General features: G+C 35.8%; 1 protein-coding gene across 3 annotated transcripts in view; it reads left to right on the plus strand.

The window, feature by feature from the left end:
- kcnh5a (potassium voltage-gated channel, subfamily H (eag-related), member 5a) overlaps positions 1–27,024 on the plus strand; it is a 139,431-nt gene that overhangs the window by 38,929 nt on the left and 73,478 nt on the right. For 2 of the 3 annotated variants that reach the window (XM_067417035.1, XM_067417037.1), the window contains exons 5-8: positions 4,150–4,265; positions 6,042–6,434; positions 13,041–13,133; positions 19,963–20,392. In XM_067417035.1, the coding sequence (XP_067273136.1) occupies positions 4,150–4,265; positions 6,042–6,434; positions 13,041–13,133; positions 19,963–20,392 (1,032 nt within the window). The remainder of the gene's footprint in view (positions 1–4,149; positions 4,266–6,041; positions 6,435–13,040; positions 13,134–19,962; positions 20,393–27,024) is intronic. The other variant, XM_067417036.1, reaches the window with a different exon arrangement.

Below are 27,024 nucleotides of genomic sequence, written 5' to 3' on the forward strand. Positions count from 1 at the left end.
AGTGCACAAGTAGCAGCACTCAAAAAGGAAGCTGCATTCATGGATAGGTTCAGACATATAGATAAAAAACAAAAAAAAGCTAAACAAATTGCTGGAAAAAGCAGTTTTGCACAATCTACTACATTCCTTCTGTTGTCTGATTGATACTAAATGGCTTTTAGTTCTTAAACATCCCCCTCAGGTTGTGGTTCTTTTTGCTAATCATAAAACTAAGGTTTTAAATATCATCTTACAAATACTTACTAATGTTATTGTGAGATATAGAGTGACAAATTATATTTAAGTTCATTTTATATAACTGTAGTCTGCTATACTGTTAAAGATAAAGATCTCACTGATGTACATACAGCAGATTTGATTACAATACATATTGAAGATTTGATTAAAATATTTGGGGCCCTGAATAGGTGTTTTCTCCTCAAGTATGAGCTCAATGTTCCTTTATATCATACTATATGAGCCATAAGCCCTGAAGAAAATTGCATAGAGAAATAGTTTGTTTATGTGCATCCTTAGCTTATTTGCTTAATTCCTTTAATGAATTGGGCTGCAAAACAATGCAAATATCATGCGTAAATAAACGCAGCTATCAGTGGGTGTAATTCTAAGCTAAATATCCCCTTAGTCTTTATTTCCTTACTGTTACATGTCTGCAGTCTAGCAGAACTTGTTTGCCAGATGTGGTGCATTTGGGCAAACATATGCTCCATTGTAGTTTAGGTCTGATAGTGTCCTATGAGGCTGTGATGGCCAAACCGAGACTTCTCTGAGGCTTTGCCTTGTGGATGCTCGGCCCCGGCTACCTAGTGCCATTTTTCTCCTTTGGAAGTACTATATCTGGAAGACACCTCAGGGGTCCTGTGCAGCCAGATGGCTTGAACCTTCCATTGTTTTCTTCTTTTCTTCCTTCTGTCTGTGACATAGGTCATTTTTGTCTCTTTATTTTTTCCTGTCAAAAACACCACAAACCCTAAACAATACTTAGTGTTAACATGATTTTAGTTTTGAAGAAATCACTTGCTAAACCCTTTTTACAACTTTGTCACCATTACACTACAAAGCCTTAAACGACCGTAAAAAATCCCATTGTAGTAACTGTAGTGAAAGGGAGGGATTACTTTTTTGTGGTAGAAAACCTTATTCCATAAATTCTTGACTTTTATTGATTAAGTTCAACTTGTAATGAACGCAGAAAGTTATTTTAACTTACATGTAGCCATGTATATCTTTATGTCGGTCTGACATAAAGTTGCTCCCTGCTGAATGGGCTTGAACAGACCAGCGTGCTATTTTCATACATCCTACCAATAAGTGCACACGGCTGATTTCCCCTCCTTATCCCCTCACTGAGTTCATTGTTCATGCGGCCGTGCAGAAAGACTTCCCCTCTATGCCCCTGTTGTAATGAGAGAGAGCGGCTGCAAGAGCCCCAATGTGCTCAGACTTACTCTGGTACTGTATTGTTGTGTTTGTACTTTCAAGAGATGTGACTTAAATGGGAGAATCGCACTCTTATTAAAGTTGTACTTCTTGTCCCACCCTCTAAGCTTTTAAAAATTATCCGTCCATTCTGAAAGCAAAAAGAGCATGAATGAGATTAGTGGTAAAACATGGCATTTACATTGGAACATAGACTTTGTAATCAGTTGGTGAAGATCTTCACTTTAGGGTCATTGAGCTAAAAAAAAAACAAAAAAAAAACTTCCCATCAGTCTTTATTAACTTTGTACCTACCAAGTGTTTTTGTGTGTGTGTGTGTGTGTGTGTGTGTGTGTGTGTGTGTGTGTGTGTGTGTGTGTGTGTGTGTGTGTGTGTGTGTGTGTGTGTGTGTGTGTGTGTGTGTGTGTGTGTGTGTGTGTGTGTGTGTGTGTGTAAAGCCATCGCCAAGATTTTTTTAAATCGTTTTCACAAAATGATCATGGCCCCCAGAATATTTAGTATGAATATTTGAACATGCAATATATGAAAAGAAAGAACACCCTCTGTAAAAATAAAATAAAATAAACTAGCTTAATGCATTCTTTTTTTATTAACACTTGAATGTAGTTAAATAGATAGTTCACCCAAAAATGAAAATTAGCCCATGATTTATACACCCTCAAGTCATCCTAGGTGTATATGACATTCTTCTGTCAGACGAATAAAAGTTGAATTATATAAAAAAAGTCCTGGCTAATCTAAGCTTCAAAATGCAAGGGATTGTTGTTCATAAAAGTGCATCTGTCCATCAAATAACGTGCTCCACACGTCTCTGGGAGGTTAATAAATGCCTTTGGAAGGGAATTGATGCATTTGGTTAGAAAAAAATGTCCATATTTAAAACTTTATTAAGTAACGTTTCAGCCGATCGCCTTCCATATTTCGTTTATAAAAAAGTGTTGAAAGTGCCTCTGCAGTTCAAAGGTTTATGTGACCAGTGACGCTCGTCCCACATCGCGTACGCATCTTGAACTCCGAAAAGGCACTTTCAACACTTCTCCACCGACGGCGATGGGACAGAACATTAATTCAGAAAGTTTTAAATTTGGATATTTTTCTTACACAAACGCAACATTTTGGTTCAGAATGCCTTTATTAACCTCCTGGATCTATGTGAAGCACGTTATTTCATGGACAGATGCCTTTTTATGGACTTTTTTAGACAACAATCCCTGTCATTATAAAGCTTGGATTATAGCCAGGACTTTTTTTAATATAGCTCAACTTTTATTCGTCTGAAAGAAGAATGTCATATACAACCAGGATGACTTTGAGTAAATCATGGGCTAATTTTCGTTTTGGGTGAGCTATCCCTTTATGCTTCAAATAAAAATCAATTTTGAGCAAAAACCTGAGATACGTTTTTTTTTTCAAAGAACGATGATCAAACATAGATGGATTAGATCGAGTCCATCAACACCCCTAATGCTTGCACAGTCCGGTTGCTCGTCCTGGGTCGACATTTCTTTCAGTAGCATTAGACAGTTTTGATTTGATATGCTGTTTAATGTTGATGATCGTGTTATTTTACATAAGCATATGCTTGCATACGCTATAGCTTGTTTCTGCTGCTTCTTCACATGTCATTTGATCAGGATATTCAGTGATTTCAGATGATGCGCCCCCTACGTATAACAGTGAAAACACGGAAATCCAGAAATTGAGGTCATTGGTGTGGAAGCGTTGTTTCATAAATGGTGAAAATATCTGTCTATATGGGGAAAGAGTTCATGAGAAAGCAAGTCCCTTTAAAGGGATAGTTCACCCTAAAATGAAAATCAAGTCATCTTTTACTCACCCTGCTGTTGTTCCTGTTGATCTTGTTCAGACCTCAAAAGGAGAATGTTTTTCTAAATTTCTCCTACATAGAAGTACATAGGGCATTGGAACAACTGCAGGTTGAGTAAAAGATGACTATTTTCAGGGTGAATTTTCCCTTTAAGACAAGTTGTTTAATTCGATGGCCATCTTTAAAACGCCTCTCGGGCATGCAAGTGTAGCTCCAATGTCTTTGAATGGGGAAACATCAAATTCTCCAAAACTGTTTGCTTTCGATAAAATTTCATATTCGACGTGTCAACTGTCAGCAACTAATGCTCGAATCATGCACGGCAGCTGCAGTCATGCAATGACTTTACTAATCAACAATTGGCTCTTTCATTTAGATGGCAGGGCTTATTCGCCATATTGGGCGTCTTTCTCCCGTTCATGAGTAATCACAGTACACTTCATATAAAGTCTTTGCTTCAAACATGGCTCCCCATTGAATGCAACTTCTCCCTTCATGTCTCCACCATGTCATGATGCTTTCATTTTAAAGTCATAAAGAAACATTATGCCTTTGTGAAGGACCGCCAAAGGTTAATAACAATTTCAAAGTGAATAGATGAAGATAGAGTAGGCTGGTTAAGGCTTTAGAAACGTGGGTACACAAAATTTATTTTGGAAGAAAGGGGTGGGGAAGAACAGCTTTCACTGGGGTCAGCAATTGAAAGAACGGACCTCTGTGGAAATCAGAATGGGCCATTGCTTTTTTTTGTGGGGCGTGATGCGAGCAGCGCTACTAGTTATGTGGAAAAGTGTGTTTTGTGAGTAAACAGGAAGAAAGGTATAAAAGAGGCAACACATGTCCAAGTTTCTGATACACCATTGTGCTGCTCTGTGTGGCAGGATGGACCAAGTTTGCCAGGCTGACCAGGGCATTAACCAATAGCCGGGGTACACTTCAGCAGCTCACGCCTGTGAACAAGACTGAGGTCAGCCACAAGCATTCACGACTGGCAGAGGTGAGTGTCGCACACCTATTTTTTAAAATCCTGGTGGGGACTTTCCATTGCATTTTATACTGAGCTAACAATATTTTTTAGTCCCTTAACAATAAACGTGACATTCATAGAAGCCTTGTTGCATTTTTAAATTTTCATTAAAAATGTATTGAGCTTTTTTCCTCACTAGGACCTTTGGGTGGTCAGGTTTTATGGCTGATTTTCATTTACTCTCTTTTTTGAGACATCTAAGCCTCACAATGTAGGAAAAAACTGACCCACACACATAATCTGCATGCACATACAAAAGGTCAGCTGTCTTTGTCTTCAGTCCCACATTGCAGAAATAAAGTCTTTCTTCATTTTAGACGTATGATTGTTGAGTCAGCTGTCCAATAGCTGCTGACGTAAGCTTTATGTCTCTAAAACTTGGGTGTATTATATCTTATGGTGCCCTTACAACATGAATGACCTTTTAATTCATGAGTTACAGTATAGTATATATTCCTCACAGTGCATCATTTTGACAATGAAAAGACCAGCTTAGACCAGCAGGATTTCTTTTTGTGGTTTTGCTGCAGTGCATTTTTATTTTATAGTAAAATATATATATATATATATATATATATATATATATATATATATATATATATATATATATATATATATAGACATCAATTTACATTATATGTTGAAATTTTTTTTACTCCTTTGGCATTGTTTTAAGTAAAATTCTAACAATATTTATTGAGGTTTAAAGAGTTAGTTCACCCAAAAATGCAAATTCTGTCATTAATTACTCACCCTCATGTCGTTTCAAACCTGTACGATATATTGTTATGAAATCCGAGAGCTCTCTGGCCCCTCCATAGACAGCAATTAAATTAACACTTTCAAGGCATAGAAAGGTAGTAAAGACATTGTTAAAATAGGCCATGTGTCTCCAGTGGTTCAATCTTAATGTTATGAAGTGAAGTGATAAGAACTTTTAGTTCACAAAAACACAAAAATAACAACTTTATTCAACACGTCTGTCAGATATTTCATCACGTCTGTCAGTATCCTATGCAAAATATCTAAAATACCTATATCTTAAGATAAATGAAGGTCTTATGGGTTGGAAACGACATGAGGGTGAGTAATTAATACATTTTGGGGTGTGAACTAACCCTTAAAAAGCCATGAATGATAACCGTAAAGATAACTATATTATTTTAAACAACAACAGGCGATAATATTCTGTTTATTGTAATTGTGTGCTGTAGTTTTGTCATCTGCTCAAACTCTTTTAAGCTGTGATTAGCTGTCAATATTTTTATTCTTCATGGAAAAAAATTCTAAAAGTGATTCCAAAGATACCATTCTTCTGTGTTGTGTTAGTTGTCATGCTGATATTATGTTCATAATTAAATATTTTATTGTAAACTTTTAGTGATTGTCACATTCTTTGGTGAAATTGGGTCTTTATGCTTACATCAGCAAATAAATGCATTTTTTTGTAAAGATGTTTTCATGTAGAAAAAAAAAAAAAAAAAAAAACAAGGCAAAAAATCCAGCTGGGCCAATATAGCGTGATATAAACCAGTAAAACATGTCCAACATGTTTTTTTATTTTTTTTTTATTTTAAAAAATTGTATGAAGCTGGTTGATAAAGATAGGCTTTTACCAAGCAGTTAAGAAACCTTATGGTGATACCAGAACATTAAAATTATAATCCAAACATGCTGGTGATAAAAAAATCTCAACATCTGACCCCTTTTTTCATCTCTCTCTGCATTTTTTATTTACTAATTCAGGCTCTTCAGCTGGGCTCTGACATCCTCCCTCAATACAAGCAAGAGGCTCCTAAAACTCCACCTCACATTATATTGCACTACTGCACCTTTAAGACCACTTGGGACTGGGTCATCCTCATCCTCACCTTCTACACGGCCATCATGGTGCCCTATAATGTGTCATTTAAGACCAAACAGAACAACCTTGTGTGGCTGGTACTGGACAGTGTGGTGGATGTCATCTTCCTAGTGGATATTGTGTTGAACTTTCATACAACTTTTGTGGGACCTGGAGGAGAGGTCATATCTGACCCAAAGCTCATACGTATGAACTACTTGAAGACCTGGTTTGTCATAGACCTGCTGTCTTGCCTGCCCTATGACATCATCAATGCCTTTGAAAACGTGGATGAGGTAAGCACAAGTTTTTTTTAAGCTATATTAATCAGTAATTTTAATAAATATATTCATAATAAACACACACACACACACACACGCACACACACACACACACACACACACACACACACACACACACTATTTAATTAAAAGTGACAGTGAATACATTAATAATGTTATAAAATAATTATATTTAAAAAAATGCTGTTCTTTTGAGCTTCATAGTCAAAGAATCCTTAAACAATTTATCAGTTTCCACAAAAATATTAAGCAGCACAACTGTTTTTAGCATTGATAATTTTTCAACCAACATATCAGATTGATTTGACATTGACATTATTTCATCCTATGTAGTTAAATAATCATTTTATCATTATAAGGATTATTAATGGAACTGTTAAGGAATCTTTAAGAGTAATCTGAATCGTTACCAGAAATCAACCCTGATGATTCCCATCCTTAACCAAAGTGTATATCACACTCGTTTGGAGAGGATGTATAAATGATGTGATCCCTTCAGCATGAATCTGCCTTTATTTGTTGGTGTCTGCTGTGATAATGACTTGGAGGACCCATTATGCAATATTCATGTACACAGTGTGTGCAACCAACCACCCTATAATCGTAAAAATCCACCCACTCCTTTTTTTAAATAATCCCCATAAATCAGAAGCAGTGTTTGAAAACACAGTTGATGTCATTGTAGGAAAAGGCCCCGCCCTCTTGTGACGATCTCTGCCCTATTAGCATAGATCTCACTCTAAGTGAGCCGCACACAGTCCGCCATGTTTATACCCTCGCTAAAGCAGCTAGACATAAAATGTCTCAGCTACTTAAACTTGATAATTCTTCTGTTTTTGTCTTTAATAATAAAATCCCGGCATCTGAGGCACTGAGGATGCAGTGGATTCATTTTATTTGTGAAGGAAATGTGCCCAACAAATTTGTATATGTTTGTGTGACTCATTGTACACTGGACTGCTTTGCAAAAAAGGGTCAACATTGCTTCTCAAAGATGGATCAATACCAACTCTTGGTTCTCCAACTTCATATGCAGAACACACAAGTACCACACTTTTTGTGTTTGCAAATCGCATTTCGCAAATCGCATGTGCTAATGTCGCTAAAGTTACCATTGTCTTGTTATTTTTAACCCGAAAATGCTCAGCGCCTGGACAATTCAGAAGCACAATTTTATCGTAAAAATAAAACTAATGATTCGCTAATCACTGTGAATACAGTCAAAGACAATTGTAACTGTAGCTGTATAGGGTCATAACCAGCACATTCACAAAGGCAATTGGCATACATTCACAATATATAACGTGCGCTACTTACATGTTCTGAATATGAAGTTTGTGTTAATCCACCTTTGAGAATTCTATTGTCTGTGTGAGCTGTAAAAGCTCCGCCCTCTTTTTCGAAAACGGGGAGGGGCGAAGCAGTTCATTTGCATTTAAATATACACGCACAGAAGAAAGACACAGTGTGTTTTTGCTCCCTCCTAAATAGGGGCTTTCAAAACTTCCTATAATAAATAATCCATGACATGGAGTATTTTGAGCAGACACATTCTAGGGACACCGGAGAATTATTATATTATTATACATATTTCTTCTCGTAAAAAGTGACATAATAGGTCCCCTTTAACTGAATACTTCAGCAACTTTAGCAAAAATGATGATTCAACTGCAGAAGACTGAGATGATTTACTCTGTGCATTATGTATTCATCCAAATTACTGCTAAACTAAAATCTTTTGTTTACAGTTTATTTGATCAGATGTAATACAATCTGATTGTTATCTGATGGCCAACAATCGGCAAAAGCACAAATCAATAGCCCTTAATCTTCCTTGCTTTTATTACCTTTGGTCTTATGTTTATGGAGTGTTCCAATCAAATTTTTCTGCGCTCAGCTCTTCTGTGCTCACATTATAATTGATCCTCCTCCATGTTACTAAAGTTGGTTATTATTTATCTGTGGATCTTGATTGTGGTAATTACTGTGTGCACAGGACTTCTCAAGCATGCATTTCCGTCTCTTACTGAGAAGAGTCTCTTCCTTACAGCTTTTGTTCCACTGTCTTTAACTTGCACGAGCGCTGCTGCTGAATGTGTGCTTTTGTATGTGTCAGTAATGCTTTATTTTTCTCGCCGAAAAGAATTGAGATTTAGTGGACCCCTCCTCAACGTTTCTGGTGGCTGAAACACTGACATGAAAACTATATCCATTATTGCCATCTCTTTCCGTATCAGTGGCTGCTCACTGTACTGGGCATTAGCCTAAATGATCTCTCTCTACCCACCCAGACAGTTCGGTAAGAAGTGAGCTGGTTGAATCTTAGAGATATCTTTAGAAATGCTTCCAGTGATTTCATTTTGTGTTCTTATAATTGAGTGGAATGGAGATATTGAATTGGTTTGGTAACCAACTTTCTTTAACATATCCATATGTTAATATATACTTTAGCCATATATACAGGTTTGGAAAGACATAAGTGATTGATGTTCATGTTCTTGAAATAAATTATAGCATAAAGTGTTCCAGGATTACCTCTTACACTTGTGTTTTGAGTTTAAAGCACTTTCAGAGCTCTTTTTGTACTTCTGTGTACTTGGAGTTCTCCTGGAGGGTCTGTGGGAGGTTTTACTTGCCATATTTTGTTATCTGTCCTGTCTGGAAGCATCAGTAATATTAGAATGCTGAGAAGGAAGTGTTCATCCAAAAAACTTGAAATAGTCGCAGGCATCTTAATGGCTGTAGGTTGAACTGGGTGATTGTGGACAATCAGAATAAAATAGGATTCTTCTTTAAGCTTCTTTACATTATTAATATCCATGTGCATGGTATGATATACTTATCCAATAAAATAACTCTTCTGCTTCCTACTGATAACCATAAGTTCACGGTTGCCCAGGCAACAGGCATCCTCTCCCATTGTGGTGATGTTGTTGGAATGCATTAGTCTCTGCATCATTGGAACACAACGAAGTCCCAAAACTGCAGTGTGGCCCGATCTCAGTAAAGTGTTCCTGTGTCATCTGGGACCATGCAGGCACTGCTCTATCACTCTTGATGTGGTGGAAATCTGCATGCGGTTCAGCTAAGGTGACATCTCAGATATTTAGTTTGTAGTTGAAACATGGGAGATGCAATTACAATTAAAATTGTATTGAGATGGTATTGGACTATTCAGCAGTAAAGTTTTGGGTGTTATGTTCAATAGCTTTTTACTTTTTTAATTTACCATAAATATAATGAAATCCTAATAAATACACTTAATCTTAAAATCAAACTAAATTACAGCCACTTGTGTGTTGTAATCTCTGGAGTGGAAGATGTTGCTAAATAATCATTTTCCATAACTGTTCTGTATTTGCAAGTTTCAGAGCCCATGCTATTCTTACACACATTACATCATCTTGTCAAAAGACCAGTTATTAAAAAGTTATGATTTGAGCGTTAAACCCCAGCCTCAGAAACCAATAAGCTAAGGTGAAAAACATATAATTTAATATCAAAGACTTTTTTTCATATAGCAATAACTCCAAAAGAAGGACTTTTTTAAACCCACTGTATGATGCTGCAAAGAACCATTTAAACACATGTATTATTAATAGTGTGATGAGATGACCTACATATTTGTCTGAGACCGCTTTACATTAAGTTTTAATAAAGAAGGAAACAGATTGAGATAGAGAGTTAAAAGGATAAAGAACAGAGGATTCGATTGATCAAACTCAAAAGCATTAGGGAATTTTTGGAGGGAAAGAAAGTTATGTTGAGTAAAACATCACGGTGTTCCCCATGCATTAATAAATGTGTGTGCTTCTGAATGTGAATACATGCCAGTGTGTATGTTTACATATACTGTGCATACTGTATATATTTACCAGCAGAGTGTGTTTTATGAAAGCTGATGGTCTCTGACATGTCTGCTGTTGAAATGTCACATCCAGCTTTCTCAGCTGACCCCCCAATGAATTCTGTTTGGCTCCCAAACCTAAAACAAACCACAACCTCAACAGGACACTTGTTGCGCTGGCAGGTGTTGATGCTGGATGCCCACTGAGCCCTGAAAACAAAAGTGGGTTTTGGTAGTGCCAGTTATCAATACTAAAGCTAATAATTGGTATCACAATAACTAATAATCTAATAAATATGTATTCTTTAATATTTATATTATGATAATCAATAACGTCTTTAAAATGTATGTTACAGTGTATTTGAAGGTTATTTTTTATTTATTTTTAACATTTATTAGACTTATTAAACAACTTTTAATTTAAGTGGATTTAAAACAATCATCACATAGGTCAATGAGAGTGACTTTCTCTGTTCCCTTTGTTATTTAATTAACATTAATGACAGACAGCATTAGTGGCTGATGTCAAGCTGTCACTTTAAACCGGAACACTCTTTTTCGAACAAAACTTTTTGGGACTTTAGCTTATTCACCGTATCCTCCAGAGTTATAAAAGTCCATATATACTATTTTTATCTCTTGTGCTTGCCATAACTCTGTCTGACGCACCCACCGCTAGCCTAGCTTAAAAAAAACTAGGCTAACTGAAAAAAAAACTGCGTGATGCATTAATGTGGCAGTGAATTTCAGAATATTATATTATTTATTATATAAGAATAGTTATTTATTTTTTATTCTATGTTATGACAGAATTACTGACCAATAAATTATTTGCAGTTAAATGAATGCTCCTAAATGCTGTTGAAACGCAAGCAAACAGAAAAGTTGTGATGTCACAAAAACAATCTGCTCATAATAAAATGCTTCAAAATGTGCTATAAATGTTTGAAGGCACGGGCAGTTGGCAAGAGTGCAGCTGTCTGTCATAGGGATTGATGTGAAGCTGTCAGATGTTTTCCTGAACTGGAGCCTGTTCTGTGTTTGTGTCCCCTGTGGGCCACATGTCCCTGTCTACTGGCTATTCTCCATTCTTCTATAAGTTATAAGTTATATTCTCGGGTTGTATAATACTTGCTATTGTTCTGCAAAATATTAAAGGGATATATAATAAATGAAATTCTGTCATTTTACTCACCCTCATCTCATTCCAAACCTCTTTTCTTGTGTGAAAAATAATAGAGAATTAAGAAGTTCTTACATTTAAGAATTAGCTCTCCAGTTTTTTTTAATTAATTTTTTATATATGCCTCCAGACATAACAATATGTGTTTGTGTATTAGGGCTGGACCAGAATATTCGATTATTCGTTCGATGGGTTAGTATTCGATTTAAAATTTTGAGATTCGAATATTCAAGTTTTTTTTTTTTTTTTTTTTTTTTTTTACACGCACACTTAGCATCCATCCCCCTAGAAACGGTTCTCATTCATGCTTGCATATGTTTACACCTAGCTTGGAAAAATGTATTATTTTTTTTACAATTATCTTATAGTCTAGCCGCTTTTAATAGGATGGACATCCTGGGATGAACCCAACCCCGTTATACTTAATACATATAATTTGTCCCCACACTGTAAAAAGTTATTGTTGTTTTTTGTTGGTTTAACTTAAAAAAGTAAGTAACCTGGTTGCCTTAAATTTTTGAGTTTATTGAAATAAAACATTTGAGTTGATACAATGAAGGACACTTGTTTAATAAATAAAAACTCAAAAAATTATTATATCTAAACCACATAAAATAGCACTATTTAGCACTATTTCACCGCATCATCAGAAATAAAACAAAATTACCCAATATGCTTGCAAAATCTTTTAATAATATTTTAATAAAGATTGTCGAATCTCAAAAAATGTTCATTGTATTAACTCAAAAATTTTATTTCAATGAACTCAAAATTTTAAGGCAACCAGGTAACTTATTTTCTAAATATTTTTTTACATTGCATAAGGATAGTAAAACCTGAGATTACCTACATTAAGGGGCCCAGTCAGTGGTCCCCACTTTTCAAAAGGCTTATAAATCATACAGGATGATGTTTTTTGAAATTGTAATAATGCTGAATTTTCCTGTGATGGGTAGGGGCAATGTAGTAGGATAAAATGTACAGTATAAAAACCATTACGTCTATGGAGAGTCCCCACAAAGATAGTGAATCAGATGTGTGTGTGTGTGTGTGTGTGTGCGTCTATATGTCTATATATATATATATATATATATATATATATATATATATATATATATATAAATTGTGATGGGGGGTTGGCTTAGCACTCCCTATATACTTGGTCACTGCATAGTTTTCACGGAAAAGAGCAATATGCACATTCTAAATGTTTGTTCCACAAAATAGTCATACAAGTTTGAAAAAAACATAAGATGACAGAGTGAGTGATGACAGAATTCTCAAGTGAACTATTCCTTTAATCATTTCACACTACACGTTGTACATTAGGACGTCAATTATAGGACACTTGTTATATAACGCTTGTGGGTTTTTTTAGCATCTTGAATTTGATTACAGCTGCTGTTCTGTTCGTACTAATTACTTTGACACATTCAGTGTGCTGCTGTCCAGATCTAATAACTGCAAATGGGTCTCTTGAATCCCAAAGTCCATCTCTGAGCTCATTATATGAATGCTAGAGCGCCGTTTGGCGTGATGTGAAACGTCTGCCTCTGTCTTTTTGACTTAGGATCCCATTGCAGACTCTTCTGCGGTGGGCCACATGCCAGCTGGAGCCCACTCTCCACGCAATGCCACACGTGCGGAGGACTCGGTGTTGCCTGTAAGTTCGCACTCCTTTCTTGTGTTGTTTATGGCTCTTCTGCCCCATTTTCTCATTTGTACAGCAGTTCAGTAACCTCTCCCCTATTCAATGTTGAACAGAGATGCAATAATGGCTCTCTAATTTATGCTAATGTTGCTTTGAATGCGGCAACCCTTAGTGTGTTTGTTTATCTAAAGTGATTTAAGATGCGAGTCAATTCAAATTAGACTACGCAAGCTTCATTCTCCATGCCCTGACACGCACAACCACACACAACATGTTTCACCAATAGGCATTAATGTTTCTCTTCCATTATCCCATGGTACATCTCTGGGGTCGTCACATCTAACTGAACATTTATGAGCACACATAACCTTCTAATATTCACACCCTTTCAGCTATTCATCTGTTTGGCCTTAAAGACAAAGACAAAAAAACTTTATGGTTTACTAAATGCTACATAAGCACAGTTGCAAATTAGATATAGGCCCTCAAAATGATAAATTACTTGGTAAAGTATCCATTAGGAGCTGCTCAGCCTGGGGAGTTGACTTTGTTAGCAAAATTAGCATCAGCTTTTTTGCTAGCGTCATAAAAACCTTAGGTTTTCATGCAATATTGCAGAATTAACACATCTATTTTTACCTTCCTTCTTCCGTGTCAGTGTCTAGGGAAAATTACTCCTTTCAGGAACAGAATCCATGCTTGAAAATTTAGCCTTTTGATTATGCGACGGCTGGAACAATAAAGCATGGTGGAGGAAATGCTAATTAAATCTGTGAGGTACACACCATGGTCACTATTTATAAACAGTCCAAAGCTGTTGAGGATGCAACAGTTAGGTATACTTACTTCTCACCCCCTCATGTTCACTCTGCCAGCTTCTAAAAGTGAATTCCATCAAGTGTCTGCAGAGAACGGGCTGTTCCATTTTGTCCTCCAGATAACCTCCCAGTTATCCTCTAGAAGACAAAAACATGTTCATGCTTACCCCATTTAGCAATAGTGGTTAGTAAGAATTAGTCTTATTGACTTTATTGACAATGTGTAGTAAATAACCTATACAATAATTTTGTTTAGACTAGAGTGAGGTGAAACTAGGACACAGCCAGTTGTTGTTCACTAGCTGCTTATTTTATTCAACTGTATATGGTAGAAAATGAGACTATTTATTAAAATAAACATTTTAATGCTACTTTTTAATATTAATATGATTACATACAAAAATAATTATCAGTAAACAATGAGTAACAAAATAAATGAATATCAAGATAAAAGATCATACATAATATGAAATATCAAAATAAGATGAGCAAAAATCACAAATTGTTTCTTTGCATTTATTTCAAGTGTGTTGTCAGTATTGGGCTCTCAAATCACATGGGTAGGGTACTTTTTACTCTGTGTCTGGGGGGATGACAATGTCTGTCAGCCATCACAGAAGACCTTTTTTGACCGAGGAAAAACCCTGCTTTCCAGTTCCTGAAGGATTTTGTCCTTCTCATATGAGCTTAATAAAACCTGAACCTTGTCGGTCCATCTGTATTTTTTAAACTCTATTGTTGATTTAAATATCAAACAAATCTTACTGCATGGACCATTTTTAAAAATGGCGGTTGAAATAAAATGCTGCATGGAGTTAACCAATCCAAATGCTCCTTGAACTCAACCAAACAGCATAAGCGCAAGTCCCATTCCCAAAAGTTCCTGACCTTTGAAAAAGTATGGCCTCATACTAAAAGTATGTAAAGTTACTTTCTGAGTGGGGAACACAACTAGTACCGCCCCAAAGTCCCTAGTTCCTGGGGAAACTTTCTGTGGTGGAAATACGGCTTAGGGTTGTCAAATGTACCTGTAGTACTGGTACTAGTTGGTACTTAAAAAAAAAAGAATTGACTCTACCAGCATTTCTGCAGTACCGGTAGCTCTGAGTCGAGGGAATGTTCAGTACCCACTGATAGAGGCTGCTTTCAAATGCTCTAGTTCATGTTTATGCGCTCTCTGAGCGGCAATGGTTTCTAGTTACACAATGATATCTGTTGAGCGCGTGAACGCAATTACACAGCACAAAATGGGACTACATTTTAAAGTACTTAATTCAACAGTTTTTGCTGTGGTTCCTAAATTGGTACAGAGAACTGCAATTTGTTACTGGTATTGATACTGATTACTGAAAATTTGGTACCTTGACAACCCTAGTAGCAAGTTCATACTTGCTTTCCAGCAGCAGAAACGTAGCTATGGAAGCCCATTTCCGCCACTAAATTAAAGCTACACTGTGTGATATTTCCCCCATTTAGCGGTGAAAAGGTATATGAGCATCAAAGGAATAATAGTTTCTGTTCCTCTCAATTCGGATTTTGTTTTGATTCCTACGGTGGCCGATTTAGTCCAAGATTAACATGGCAATCCCCCTCTTCACATTCGACACGGTGCCATTGAGTGTTAAAACGCGAAAGGCGAAGCTTGAATTTGCTTTCCTCACAATTGCGAGTTATAAAGTCAGAATTCTGAGATATAAACTCGCAATTGCGTGATATAAAGTCACAATTCAGACTTTTTTTCTCAGTCAGAATTGTAACTTTATGCAAAAAAAAGTCCGAAATCTGAGATAAAAAGTCACAATTACTCTTTTTATTTTTTTATTTAGTGGCAGGCTTCCATAGATCTAGTCCGCCAAGGCCAAATACATTAACAATTCCATTTTCATTAACCTGCTAAAACTATTTTAATATATATTAATTTTAGTTGCCATGATTGAAATAAATCTAATTATGCCTTAATTTAATGATCTAAACAATTATAAAAACTACTGTATTGAATATTTGTTTGATCCTAACTTTCAGCTACACTGAAAAAGGTATTTTATTTTCAATAGGAGTGACTGTGACCACTAGTTATGCTAAACAAATTAGCAAAAAGTGCTGCAGCTATACCCAGTGAGAGCGCAGTTGTGTCATGTGATCAGATTCCTGATTCACTTTGATATTGCATTTGTATAGAAACACCTACTAGCAAGCAAACTCCAGTGATTAAACCTTTGTCACAGTGCACTTAAGGGGCCTTTTATTATTGTAGCACTTTCAACTGTTTAACCCCACATTTAGTCTAGATCTTCCCACGCATTCCTTGCAGATAATTGCTCCATATTCTGTGTAGGCCTATCAATGAGTTAATGCTGTATTTGTGTACATTTAAGAAAACTTTAATAAATATATGTTAATCAGAGTAGGCATTTTCTTCTGTAAAGACCTATAATCTGCATTGGCCTGAAGTTGACAAGCAATGTTTAAGCTTTTGTTTAAAGGGATACAGTGCAAGTGTGGGCGTAGCTGAGTGAAAGCATCCTCTTTATTTTGCTTTCAGTGCCAAAAAGACTATATTTTTTTCACCCTTTAATGACACAGACTAGACAGCATGCATCCAAACTATTAGCTGTTATCTTTCATAAGCTTAAAAGAATTTGCCTGATCAATAAAACAACTTAGTTCCCTCATGAGATCTAAGACTCTCTTTGGATGTGATGTGTGGAGTTGTAGGATCAGTAAAGGAACCTCAGCTATCCATGCTATCCATCCTGTCCTCCTCCTCTGACATGAAAGGTGTCAGATCAAAGTGGCTATAGGCTCAAAGAGCAAGTCTCTGGAGCTATATGGCACCCATCAACCTGGAATTATTTATGTTCAAGTGAACATGGACGATCTCACCTTGAAATCCACACCTGGCTTAAAGTCATGATCTGTATTAACCAAGCCTTTCAAGTGTACCTTATGAATGTAAGCCTATATTTATTTGTGCTTATTTATGTCTTTTAAGTTTTTCTTAACCCATATTTCCTTTCAGTCATATATGTTTGATGCACAAAGAGAGGCATGTCATCTGCCAAACCTATGCAATAATAGGCATAGAAGTTCATAATTGTTACAGACATTAAGTTATTTTGGTCTTAGTATAATTTCCATTGACTTTTAGTTTGTTTTCATTAGTTTCCAGATTTCCTTTGTCTAGTTTTCCTGCCACTTATCAGTTTGTGATTCATTTGATCTGCATGGGTGTTTCCCCCCTTATTTACCATTCATTTAAAGGGTTAGTTCACCCAAAAATGAAAATTGTCTCATTAATTACTCACCCTCATGTTGTTCGACACCCGTAAGACCTCCGTTATTCTTCGGAACACAAATTAAGATATTTGTGTTGAAATCCAATGGCTCAGAAAGGCCTTCATTTACACCAATGTCATTTCCTCTCTCAAGACCCATAAAAGCACTAAAGACGTCGTTACAAAGCCCATCTCACTACAGTGGCTCTACAATAACTTTATGAAGTGTTATTGGGTGAACTAACCCTTTAAGTTGCTGTCTTTTCAGTTTTCAGTTGTCTGCTGTTGTCTGTGCTTTGCACACTGTCTTGCATGTGGATTACCTTCTGAGTTATTTATTACATGTTTTATAATCATCTTCTTCTTCATTGTATATTATTTGACAAGAATGCTCTATTTTTGTCTGGATATATTAAAGGTGCATTTAAATTGCTATTTTAACCAAGGAGCCGGGACGTGAGGGAGTCGCCTGTCAATTGCGTCATATCTGCATTACCCTCGGTTTCCGGTTTTATTTGGCAGAAACGCTTTACTCTTAGCAGTGTGAACAAGTGTCACAGCAACCGCTGAGCGAACGCACAGAGTAACATCATAACATCATTTTAAAAACACTCAAATGTATCTAATATAATAAACAGCTGACTTTCAGTCAACGGGCCCTATCATTCGCGGCGTAATGCAAGGCAAGGCAAGTTTATTTATATAGCACATTTCATACACAATGGCAATTCAAAGTGCTTTACATAGAAAGGAATTCAAATAGGGATAAAAAAATGCATAAGAAAAAGAATACAATGTAAAGAGAATTAAAAATAATAAAATGATGATAACCAAAGAAAAGAACAAAGGTAAACTAAAACAGTTATAATGCAGCGGCAGGCACAAATTAAAAGTGGAAATTGCGCCAACAACTGTGTCCCGTCATAATAAAAGTCCCACTGCTCGCGAGCCGTGTGTTTGCTTAATAATCGCTCCAGTGGTCTTGCTCAGCTTGTCAACACTCGGCCCTGCTCTGCTTCATACTACAGTAATGTTAATAACCGCATCCATGTACTTAATTTCTATCCGAGTCCTATCCTGATTCTTTTCCACCGGCTGTGAGGTGAAGACCACATGTCCCAATATTCTGAGCTCAAACTCGATATCATCAAACTACACCTTTGTTTTGAATAGACGCCCTCTAGAGGACGGAAAAAGTACATAGTGCAGCTTTAAAGTACAACTCCGGTGAAAAATGAACCTAGTGGTAATTAACACATGGTTATCGAGTAGATCGTTCTCTGGGATTCGTTTTCATGAAAATTGAATGTAAAGAGTTTTAGCTCTAAAAACAGATTTCCCTATAACGATCGCCTATGGGGCACAGGGTAGTGAAATTAAATCGCTAGTTAATACCACTAACAAGGCTTAAAATGCCTCACACTAACACGGTAGCATAATGAGGGTCACTACATGCAAACCAAAGCATTTAGAACTTAAGTGTACAAACAGTTTAATAAGAAGATACTTTATAAAGACAGTCCATTACGCGTATACAGACAGGAAAAAAAGCCTTGACGAGTCGAGTCACGAGCGCTGTGATAAGTGATGAACTGTGACTTGGAATCTCATATGGTCCGTTGTTTCCAGAAGAAAGCACTCAACGCAACAGAAAAAATAAATAAATAAAAATAAAAATGTCCATGTAATTAGATTTCACAAACTTAATTCCTATCGACCAGCTCACTTAGAACAGGTCTCATGGCTCGACTCGTCGAGACTGTTTTCCAAGATGGCGCCTGTCCGTAAACGCGTAATGGACTGTCTTTATTAAGTATCTTCTTATTAAACTGTTTGTACACTTAAGTTCTCAATGCTTCGGTTTGCATGTAGGGCCTCATTATGCTACCGTGTTAGTGTGAGGCTATTTTTAGCCTTGTTAGTGGTATTAACTAGGGATTCAATTTCACTTACCCTGTGTCCCATAGACAAGCTTCATAAGCTAATCTGTTTTTAGAGATAAAACTTTTTACATTTGATTTTCATGAAAACGCATCCCAGAGAATGATCTACTCGATAACTATGTGTTAATTACCCCTAGGTTAATTGTACTTTAATTTTTTTAAATATACATAAATAGATTTTGCAACATACTTGAATACAACTCTTCTAAAAAGAACATAAATCATTTCTAAATAAACCTCTTTTTTTTCTTCTTTTTTTATAGAGGCATTAAGTTAAAAATAAACTTGATATCCTGACCCTGATATCATGAAATAAATAAAAAATTATTAAAATGATATATTTCTTAAAAATTTACTAGTTTGGAATAATCTTTTCTTCTTATTTTTTTTATAAAACATTAAAACAGTTGTTAAAATATAATTATAATTTATTAAAATAATATGTTCATTTATAAAACAGAAAACAGAAAAGCAAAGGGAACCTGCAGATCCATATATACCCACTAAAATACATAATATTTATGAATGAATATTTATTCACCTTGAATTATAATGTTATATCTACATTCTAATCAGATTTTGAAATGAGCTTCAACAGTTTTGAAGTTTGCATAGCTTATAACGCTTGTCTGTAAAAACTTTATAATTCCAAGGTGACGATTTGTTAAACATTTTTGATTATATTAAATTATGATTAAGATGTGCACACTTGCAATTATTCATGGCAGATCTTCTCAGTCTTAGATTTTCTTCTATCTGTAGACCAGCTAGTTTTAACATGCTCATCTCTCTTTTTCTTTGCCAGGGTCTCAGCAGCTTGTTCAGCTCATTGAAAGTGGTGCGATTACTCCGCCTGGGTCGAGTGGCACGCAAACTGGACCACTATCTGGAATACGGTGCTGCTGTATTAGTTTTACTGGTGTGTGTCTTTGGCCTGGTTGCACATTGGCTGGCCTGCATCTGGTACAGCATTGGTGATTACGAGGTCATCGATGAGGCCACCAACAGCATCAAGACGGACAGCTGGCTTTATCAGTTAGCTATGAGCATTGGCATGCCGTACCGCTACAATGCCAGCGGCTCTGGCCAGTGGGAGGGTGGTCCCAATAAGCACACGCTCTACATATCATCTCTCTATTTCACCATGACAAGTCTCACCACCATTGGCTTTGGGAACATCGCACCAACTACGGACGGGGAGAAGATCTTCTCTGTGGCCATGATGATGGTGGGCTGTAAGTATCACTAAATGGTTTCCTTGCTTCATGGATGCTTTACTAGACAGCTTGAGCTTCAGATGATTGGTTAATGCACGGACATTAGGAATGCGTGATATATCAGGTGCAGTACCGGTAATTGGTCGATTTTGGAGATGTTTTGGTTGACGCTCAATATTGTATATTTAATAGTACATGGCATATACATTATGATCAAATAAACTTAAAATACACAAATTTTATATGAGTTTTGATATCGATGTAATATCAGTGAACCCCGTATGGTTTAAGCTGATCATCGCAGTAGGGAATACACTTAAGTGTCAGCTTGTTTACTTTTTTTTACCTGTGAAAAGTTGTTGAAAAGTTGAAAAATGTAGGAACGCATTTAGAAACTTTAGGGGCACAATGAACTATTTCTGCATTTATATATTTATTAAAAACACACATATTTTCAATTCAATTTAATTCTGCTTTCATTTAATTTTTTTTTAGTAATTTTGTTGTTTTGTAATTTTTGTTTGTTTTTGTTATTTTTGTAAATGTCTGTCTAGTTTTTATTACTTTTTATTTCAGTTTTAGTTTGGTATATCAGGTTAATGTAACTAAATGAAAATAAGAAAAGAGAGTTTTTTCATATTTTATTTTGTCAGTTAACATTTTTTAAAATGGTTTTAGTTTTTGTTAACTATAATAACTGATACTTGTAAAATCTATAAATGTAATAATTTGGGTCAAATAATCATAGTCTTTCCTTCATGTGGTAGGGTATCCTAGACAGACACTAGAATAGTTTAATTTAAATTAAATTAAATTAAATTACATACAGTACTACCAACAGGGAGATTGGACACGCTCTGGTACTTTTATTTAATAAACAAACGGAATACACGTGACTCTTATTTTGAAATGTTTATGGTGTATTATTGCAGGATACTCATTCAAATTCTGAAGAGGGAGATAAAATATGCATTCTTACAACTGTATACAACATATAACAATATAAAGTAAACACCGAGTTCGCACACATTTATTTTTAGTAATGAAATGCTTGAACTGTCGAGCCCTGCAGCGGAGTGCTTATTATATTCTAACCAATCAGGGCATGCCAGCAAACTTTAAGTGCTATTTCAAAGCATCGCATACACATTGATATGTATCATAAAACATCACATCATTTGATATAAAACAATTTTCTGCCCTTGCAGGATTTCTGTTTAGAAAAACATTCGCATCATGTCCTAATAAGACCTGAGATACATCTTTGAAAATATTTCCTGAAACTACTCTCTCTAAGCTGTTACATTTGATCATAAATGAATAAGCTTGTGCAGGCTTTAAACCTCCTCGGACTGTAACGCTGCACTTTGCACTTCGTCGCCTGATCCCTTGCCGTCATCTTCAGAGTTCTCCAAGGAAGTACTGTAGCAGCGCAGGTCAGCTTTTTAGTTATTGAGCAGTTCCATCAGCAATCCTTCAGAGAGCCACAGGTCTAGCAGAAAACATGAGCTACAGTAAACCAAGCGGTGACTAGTAGCTTTTGGCTGAAATGGTAGGCAGTGTGGTAGGCAGCCAGGAGTGAGTCAGCGGGGAATGCTGCTAAATATGTAGTTAAGGAAGAGACATATTGTTCAATATATCTGACAAATTAAATGGCTGTTGGATTACAGTGTGTAATTTGTTTGATGCTAAAATTGTACCTTATATCCTAGTTTAATATGCAGAGACAACTATGAGTCAGCCTTTTCCAAAACATCACTGCAAAAATTTATTTCTTAATAAGTGTTTTTTAAAAATATCTAAACATCCTTACAAGATAAATTTAATCCAACAAAATAAATTGACATTAAAAAATAAACATCCATCCATTTATTCAAACCGATTGAACTATGATGGATCACTGGGATGATATAGTCACGGGAATGCAGGGAAGAGGAGAACTGAGGATCTTTTTAGCAAGCAGTCTTTATTCCATGAACACACAAACACAAATATAATCCAAAGAAGAAGCCAATGGCAATACTCCAAACATGAGGATGTAGACAATCTTTGGGACACGTAATTATTTTACGTAATTTAAATGAAAAGCGCACAGACAACAATCTAGCCTGACAAGCCAGACCCACATCAAGATGTTTGGTCTGGAAACTCACCACTGACAGCTCAATCCGAGGGGCGGGATAAACGGTTGTCTTTCAAACTCCCTCTGCACGCGATAGGATAACGCTACACCAACCAGAGCAAAGAAGATGAAACAGAGCTTGTTGATAGATTAAACATTCACCGTATCCGGTCGGCTAAACTCCGAACACATCTTCCCTTTTTAAGAATGACTTCAGTGCCGTTCTTGTTCTTTTCTCAGAGAAAAGCTTAACTCCAAGTCTTCCAGAGTCGCGGTCAAAGCTGATTCGAAAGACCGCCGCCGTGCGCCAGTTTCTGTGTTTACTAGAAACACGCAAACGCAACTCGGCCGTCGTCATTATGGCCCCGCCCGCCGACTCTATACACGATGTGATTGGCCCGTCCAGATTGTGAGTAATACAGCTCAGAAGGGTATTGAGAGTTCCTAGACGACACTCGCGTTCCTAGACTTCGCGTTCCTAGACGACACTCGACACTGCATATTTGTTATATTAATTTTTTTGTATTTAAAATATGGTAAATACTTATAAAAATGTAACACTTTTTTGGCATACCATAAAAATAACCTGTAGCCCATCTGAATTATAACAATTAGGCTATCCATCTCATAGTGAAAACCATGTACCCTACCAACATTTCATTAACAGTAGAGGGGAAATCTTATTGTTTTCAAATCTGGGTACCATCTTATGTTTTAAATTCAAAACATATATATTTTTTTATTGTTGCAAAGTTAAAATTCAAATGTAGTACCCACTCAGACAATATACGATTTTGAAAATTAATGTCAGTATATGTATGCGTGCACGCTCTGAGAGACGCTCGATATGAAGCCGCTGCTCAGCATACAGCAGTTTTACAAATTTCCTTTTTATTTATTTTTATTCAACAGTGGTTTACTGAAAAAATGTCTGTCCTTAAATTAATTCAATTATAACTAAAAGTTTCTCAAAGATAATGCTGTAAATATAAGGAGTCCTTACTTACACATTAGCCTACTGTAATATTAAAGGCTAACAACAGAGCCTAACTATTAGCCTCAATTTAGTTATTTCTTTTTAGATATAATAATCAACGCCCATACGCTTCACATAAGGCAGTTTTTGCATTAACTTCTAAATCTAATTATAATTATTATTTTTTTCTCCAATTCATTGTTTAAATATAATCATTTATACATGGCTCTCAAATCATGACAGATTTATTTAAACATACATTAAATAAACAAGACATTACTATCAGGTTAAGTAGAATATAATTAATAAATAGACTAGTAATTAATATTAGTATTTAGCTAAAGAGTTAGTTTCTCTAGTGTACTAAAAGCTGTGGACTCTGTGAAGGATAGAGCAGATAGAGCAACCATTGACTACCATGTAGGGGGAAAATACTATGGTAGTCAATTAATGCTCTATCTGCTTTGTTACAAACCTTCTTCAAAATATGTTTTCTTTTGTGTTCAACAGAAGAAAGAAATTCTAAGAGGTTTGGAACAACTTGAGGGTGAGTAAATGAGGACAGAATTTTCATTTTTGGGTGAACCGTCCCTTTAAATTGACATCATCCAAATTGTTAGTTCACCAAAAAATGAAAATTCTGTCATAAATGACTCATCCTCATGTCATTCCAAACCCTTCGTTCATCTTCAGAACACAAATTAAGATATTTTTGATGAAATCCGAGAGCTCTCTGACCCCTCCATAGACAGCAATTTAATGAACAATTTCAAGGGCCAGAAAGATAGTAAAGTCATCGACTGCATTAAAAAAAAACATTTTGTAGTATTTCTATTAATTGAAGTTTTCAGGTCTATTTCATTTGTGTCTGTTCTATTGTACTTTGTTTTCTTTGCTCTTTATTTATAACTGTTTATTAGATTTTTTATAGGCTCGTATTAGTTTTTTTAATTATATTTTTAATTAGTTAATTGTCAGACTCTAGCTTCTAATCAGATTTAGCGTCAGTGGGGCGCAGTGCTGATCATGTCCTGATGTAGTAGCGGCGCAGGGCTTGCTGTTGGATTATTGCCTGGTTGTTCTGCACCGCCTGAGTTTCTGTCATACTTCTCTCTGCGAACACAAATGACAGCAGATGGGGAGAAAGTCTTGTGTTGTTTGTGGATTTATCTCACAGTGCTACAATATGGTGCATTGCGTTGTATTCTGTTGCACTACATTAGCCAAATCCAGCTTATACTAAATTATGATGAAGCAGACATTTTGCATGTTAATGAACCATATGAATTCATAAAGACCGGCGGATTTACACAAACTGAGTTTAATTGCCTGTTCGCAGAGTCATATTTGTGCTAATCACAGATGTGTGGATGTACTTTTTGTGCGGTCGTGGAGAGTAAATGTTTTAATGCATGGTATGAATGGGACTGGATTTATATTAGATCCGTGAAATTACCATTAGACTAATCACCATGTTAAAGCCAGCTGTGCTGATCCTTTTTGTTTAAGTGAAATTGAGCTACAGTTTAGGCTCTTGTTCTTCTCCTTTGTTGTATACATTTGCTTTGTTCTTCTTGTTTTAAATGTAAATCCTGTGCTTCTAGGCTTGCTAAGGTTGTGTATGGAGAGAGAGAGAGAGAGAGAGAGAGAGAGAGAGAGAGAGAGAGAGAGAGAGAGAGAGAGAGAGTTCATCAAACAAAGAAAACTCTGTCAAAATTACTCATGTTCTTCCAAACCCATATAACATTTATTATGTTGAACACACAGCATTTAAGTGAATATATTCACTGCATATCTGGAGAATATCTGTCAGTTATTTGGGCAGTGAGTTGTGATTATGAATCAATCAATCAGGAATTTTGATTCTGTTTCTGAATGATTATTTTAGTTTTATTTAGTTTTTAGTTGTATTTATTTATTTTAGATTTGTATACTGTTATAATATTTATTATGTTGAATGAGCTTTTATTTCGATATTTTAATGTCAATTTTAGTTTGTAATTTAGTCAGTATTTCTTTTAAATATACTTATTTTTAAATGCTTATTTTTTAAGCATAAGCACGGGACAATTTCTAAACAAATTCAAAATGTCGATTTTGAGGTTTTCTCAAAAATGTGTTCATTAAGTCCTCGTCTAGCAACCCCATTGCTCCAAATAGCAAAAAAAAAAAAAAAAAACTAAATTTGTCCTTTTTTGTACATTTTCACGAGGATTACCTTTCCTTTGTCAATGAAAACGATCTCTCTCGCGCTGACTGACAGATCCGACAGGTGGCACTCAGACAGCACTCAGACAGCGCGCGATCCCGATATACACAGAATTACAGTATTTTAAAATATCAGTCTTGGCCAGTATTCATGCCCACATTATCTGTTAGGTCTTAAGTGAATGTTTGGTTGTTTGGTTTACCGACACAGTAGTTCTTAATATATAGGCTGTCTGTTTAATTAATGTTAATGGAAAAAAAAGGTTAATATATATTTTTCCTATAGATATTTGGTGCTGACTTGATTTCTACCAAATTTGGTGTTATTACCAGGGATTTTAAGGTGTGGGTGAGAGTTTTTTATTCTCAAAATTTACTTTGCTGACTATTGATTCAAATAAATGTAGCTCAGTCATATTTTGTCAAATTATATGTCATTTTAAAGGTTTGAACAATAACTTATTTCGCACATTACAACTCATTTTGCCAGCATGTTTTGCCATTTGTAATTTATTTAAACTTTATTTAAAGTTGCAGTATGCAGGATTTTAGCAGTAAAATATCTAAAAACCACCAGGCCAGTGTTATATATTTTGTTCAGCTGAGTTCTTACAATATCCCAAATGTTTCCAACTATTTTTAAATTGTGAGAAAATTGCTATTTTAACCAAGAAGCCGGGATGTCACTTGTCAATGGCGTCATATCTGCGTTACCCTCGGTTTCCGGTTTTATTCTGCAGAAATGCTTTACTCTTACCTTTACTCTTAACATAATTTTAAACACACTCAAATGTATCTAATATGATAAACAGAGCTGTGTTACCTCATACTCATGACCGGAAAAGCCGAAATGGCACCGCGACTGTGTCCCGTCATAATAAAAGTCCCGCTGCTCGCAAGGCGTGTGTTTGCCTAACAATGGCTCCAACACTCGGCCCTGCTCTGCTTCATACTACAGTAACGTTAATAATCGCATTCATGAACATGATTTCTGCCCGAGTCCAATCCCGATTCTTTTCCACTGTCCCAAGATCAAACTTGGCATCATCTAACTCTACCTTTGTTTTGCGCCCTCTAGTGGACGGAAATTTACATAGTGTAGCTTTAAATTTTTAATAGTTTGTTAAAGATATCAACACTGCTAAATGAATCAGAATTTTGAATCAGAATCAGTTCTTTTGAAAAGTAGCAGATCTAAAGAATGATTTATTCACTGATCCAGTTCTCGAGTCATTTTTGCTCACTGTAAAATAGTGTTGTTTGTAAAAGTGCTCTGTTTTTCAATCATTATCCTTTTGTTTTCTACAGAAAAAAGTAACATCAAATGGGTTGGGAATGACATGA

The sequence above is a fragment of the Pseudorasbora parva genome, chromosome 15 (genome assembly GCF_024679245.1).
Source record: "Pseudorasbora parva isolate DD20220531a chromosome 15, ASM2467924v1, whole genome shotgun sequence".
NCBI lineage: Eukaryota > Metazoa > Chordata > Actinopteri > Cypriniformes > Gobionidae > Pseudorasbora > Pseudorasbora parva.